We start from the raw sequence: 4,540 nt of genomic DNA on the forward strand, positions 1-4,540 counted from the left end.
GAGTCCACCCACTGGTGTGGCTAAAAATCATAAACACACCCCTCTCCTGCCCTCTCCTAATCTAATCAAGCGGGCACCTAGCTGTCTGGGGTTGCAGGATGTGGGGGTGTTGCTGGGTGCTCCAGATGTCCTTCTCTGCCTTTGAAGACCAGTTTGGCAGCCCTCCCCCTTCCTGCCTCACCATCTGCTGAGGGGAGATTCTCTCCCCCAAGCACATTCCTTTGTGTGAAGCCAGGCCACTTCACACCTCATTAAAGTAGCCTGGCAGAAGCTGCTGCAGGCTGGCCAATCAGAGCACAGCAGCAAAAACAATGCAGAGCTGAAATTGGCAACTTTTTAGGTAAAGTCTAAACTTTTTACCTGAACTAGTTATATTAAATCCAACAACTGGAAGTTGTGGGATTTATTATAACAATCAATTTGATACCAAATTCTTGGTATGTAACATTTAAGGAGACTTTAAAATTTAAAATAAAGTCTGCCCATTCTAGCCTATGAAGGCCATTTACTTCTATGAGGGAAAAACGAATTTGGCTGTTTTTACCTCACCAGGGCTTATAAATCTATTTTTATAAAGTCCCTGCTTATAGTTACATGGCACCCAGCCCTAGGGGCACATAGGGCACACCTTAGGGGTGACTTATATGTAAAAATAAGGTAGTTTAAGACTTTGGAAGTACCTTTAATTCCAAAGTCGAATTTGCATATAACTTTAATTTAAAAGCAGCCAGCAAGGCAGGCTTGCTTTTAAAATGACACTGGGCACCTCAGCAATGCACCTAGGTGTGCACCACCTATGCTGTGGTCCCTAAACCTACATGCCCTACCATATACTAGGGACTTATAGGTAGGTTAACTTAGCCAATTATAATTAGCCTAATTTGCATATCCATTTTACACAGAGCACAGGCCCTGGGACTGGTTAGCAGTACCCAGGGCACCATCAGAGTCAGGAAAACACCAGCATAAAGTGGAAAATGGGGGCAAAAAGTTATGGGGCCTCTGCAATCAGCCCTAGTTTCTCACAATATTTGTCTCTCTTGTCCCCTTCTTCTGGTGGGGACCCTGCCCACCCTTGTGGTGACCCCTTCCAGATACCTTCTTATGGACCCTGATACTGACACAGTAGTCCGTCTCTTAAGCAAGCTCCCTGGGGTCAGTTAGCTTACTGTAAATAAGGTGCTAGTGCAGATCTGCAAAACAAAGACTTTTCATGTGTTCTCTCTCGCAATAAAATTGCTCAGCCCATGGAAATCCTCTCCTTCACTGCCCTTCACCTAATAATCCAGTGCCTTGGATAAGGAGTCCACACAATCTGCCCATGACTGCGGGTGCAGCTTCTAACTGTCCCTAAACTTCTGCTTGTTCTTTTGAGGTAAGGCCATTCTTTCTGACTAGGTTTTCCTTCATGGGGGGATAGCTCATCCTGTCTCCTTTATTTAGGGTCTTAAGGGCATCCCTCCCCCTTTCTAAGGGTGTGTTTTCAGTGGCTAGCCCAATGCTCCTCAAGGATCCTATGCTCCTGGAAAGCCTTCCCATAAGTTTCAAACCACTTGCCATTGTCTACCCCCACAACAAAGTCAGGCACCAGACCTCTGGGGCTATTAATTATTTTGTCTCCAGAGGGCCCTGTAGAAAAGCTGGCACCATCAGTGTTTGACGCTGCCTGTATGTCCTTGATGTCCAGCTCCTTCAGACTCAGTTCATGAGTCAACAATATTTTCTTCTCCTCCCAGGCTCTCTCAGCCTCAGCCTTGTTTTGCTGAGCCTTCATGTGCAGTTTCTTTCCCTCCATTATCAACTGGGCGATCTGTAGTTTGATTTCCTTCTTCACCTTCATGTTCACCAGCTCTTCTGAGGAAAGGCAGTAGGAAGACGCACTGCACTGTACCCTGGCAGGGACCTCCACTTCAGGGGTCATGTCGTTCTTCTCAACTGCAGGTGGCACCATAGGAAGGTCTTCTCCAAGTTCTTCCATCTCATCATCACCTCCCTCTGTGTCTCCAAACAATGACTGGTGGGCTTTCACCCAGGCCCTCAGCATCTATTGGAGCTACACCGTCAAGGTGGTGCTCTGTGCTTGAAGTCCCCTCTCCTTGCAGAATGTCTTGAGCTGGCCACAATGTAGGCATCCATGTTGGCCAGCTCCAACTCCATTCTTGCAGATGTAGTTTCAGGCACAACAGTGAGGAAGATAATTTAGAAAAAGCTAAATTCTCAGGGACAGAATTTAGAAAATGCTAAAAAGCGAATCAAGGAGAATCTCCACGACTGCACCAGCAGCAAGAATGCACCATTTTCATGACCAGTTTGCTATAATAAGATATGTGTCAAGGTCAGGTATGCATAAATGCACCAGACATGCATAAGTGCACAAGGAAGAGAGGGGTGTTGCTTTCTATTGAAAAAGAGGTCTGTCAATGGTCTTTCTCAAAGCCTTTTTCACCTGTTTGTTTCTAAGACTGTAGATGAAAGGATTCAGCATCGGGGTGACAACAGTGTATATCACAGTCACAACCTTGTCTTTTTCAAGTGAATAGGTGGATATAGGGCGGATATAGGTAAAAAGAATAGTTCCATAGTACAGAGTAACAGTGATGAGGTGGGAGGAGCAGGTGGAGAAGGCCTTATGCCTCCCTTCACTAGAGCTCATCCTCAAGACGGCGACTATAATGTTCACATATGAGACAAGTACAGACATAATGCAGACCATAGCAATGGCAGAAGCTTCAACTAAGAGTATAAACTCATTAATGGTTGTGTCAGAGCAGGAGAGTTTAAGTAGCGGTGGGATGTCGCAGAAGAACTGCTGGATTTTGTTCATACTGCCGAAGGAGAGCAATGCTATTGTCACACTATGCAGCATGGAGTTAAGAAAACCAGTCAACCAGCAGCCAGCCACTAAGAGAGCAAACACACTCCTGTTCATGAGCATAAAATAGCGCAAAGGCTTGCAGATGGCGACGTACCGGTCATAAGCCATCACACCAAGCAGGATGCTCTCCATCCCAACAAATAAAACAAAGAAGAACAACTGTGACATGCAATTGACAAATGAGATGGTCTTCTGTTCAGAGGTGATGTTGATCAAAAGCTTGGGGACGATGACTGTCATGAGGCAGAGGTCAACCAGTGAAAGGTTCTTGATGAGGAAGTACATGGGTGTGTGAAGCTGGGAGTCAACAGTAATGAGTGCAATGATGGTACTGTTCCCCAGCACTCCGACCAGGTACATTGCCAAGAATAGAGCAAATAGTGTGGTCTGCAGTTCTGGAACATCCGATAGGCCCAGGAGGATAAACTCTGTTGCCATGGTCAAGTTGCAGGCATCCATTTTTATTCTAAACCTCAAGTGCCTGTAGGAGAAATAAAAGGCATATTATCAAAACTCTAGTGGTATTACAATGAGCAAACAATCGCCTCTCAAAATCTTTACACATTTCTCCAGCCTCTCAGTGTGAAGGGGTATTGCCTGCGATGCCAGACGTTTGCTAATAAAGTATGGGGATAACGACAATGCACTGGGAAAGGATGGGTGTAAAGCTATGCATAGTTTAACTACTTCAATAAAACTCAAAACCAATCCAGCAGAAGGTTACCCTATCTCCTCTTTATCAATCAGGGGCAGTTTCTATGAACATAAATAGGAAGAGTGCTGAAAGGGAGAACCTGGTCTTCCAAGTTAGCAATCTTTGTGTGTCAGGAACATGAGCCTGAGAATAAGTAGCAGAAAGGTACCTTCCTGTGGGAGTAAGAGTAAGGGTAGCCAAGAATGCATTAGTCGGTAATGTGGAAAAAAAAGTTTCAATTGCTGGAAATAGTTGTTATTTTCTGCATGGCCAGTCTGTCTCTGATGCCACTGATCCACCTGGAACTTGAGCAGCTTCTTATGACAATTGAGATACTCAGGATACTGGGGCATATTCCCCTGGAAAGAGTGCCGGATTCCTGGAATCATACATGCTGAAATCTGCCTGAGCCACAAGTGATAGTAATCTTCCCAGCCAGAGCAACCAAGACTGCTGAACTCTAAAGAAGAGACAGAATATCGTCTGCAGAGTTTGAGTACACCCCAAACTCTGGAGAGGATGGCCAGCAATAGCAGAGGCAGGAACTCATGGTAGTTCTTGCCTCTGCTATTACTGGCTGGTGTGCTCCCAGTCCTGTTATCCTGTCGGTGGACCTAGACCTAAATAGTGGGTTCTTTGATGAGCCGTTAGCCTACTTCTGTTTGCAACTGACTGGAAATAAATGTTTGGGCATTTAGATAGAAAAGATTATGGGGCCCATTCACAAAGATAATTTTACTCCTAAACTTTGGAGTAAATTTACTACTGTTGTCTTTTCACACTTTCCAAGTGTAAAATGACTCCACAGTGCAGACATACATGACTCAATCCCCTAAAAACAAGGGTAGAGTCAAATCCATGGGTGTAAAAGTTACTACTTTTAAGTTTTTGCACATATGTGGAAATCTCTGCCCTGTTGCTGGAGATCTCTGCCACCCTGATGGAAATCTCCCTATGGAAAAGACTAGAAA

The 4,540-nt window shown here is 44.9% G+C and overlaps 1 protein-coding gene across 1 annotated transcript; it reads right to left on the reverse strand.

Annotated features, from left to right (window-relative positions):
- Window positions 1–2,398: 2,398 nt before the first annotated feature.
- On the reverse strand, window positions 2,399–3,334 carry LOC138262309 (olfactory receptor 5AP2-like). Its single transcript, XM_069212207.1, has one exon. It carries the CDS (start codon window positions 3,332–3,334, stop codon window positions 2,399–2,401), a length of 936 nt encoding a protein of 311 aa, XP_069068308.1.
- Between the last annotated feature and the right edge of the window lie 1,206 nt (window positions 3,335–4,540).

Source organism: Pleurodeles waltl, chromosome 10 (genome assembly GCF_031143425.1).
Source record: "Pleurodeles waltl isolate 20211129_DDA chromosome 10, aPleWal1.hap1.20221129, whole genome shotgun sequence".
Classification (NCBI taxonomy): domain Eukaryota; kingdom Metazoa; phylum Chordata; class Amphibia; order Caudata; family Salamandridae; genus Pleurodeles; species Pleurodeles waltl.

Bases quoted from the DNA above. Each gene is read 5' to 3' on its own strand.
- LOC138262309 (XM_069212207.1), bottom strand. From the start codon at position 3,334: ATGGATGCCTGCAACTTGACCATGGCAACAGAGTTTATCCTCCTGGGC.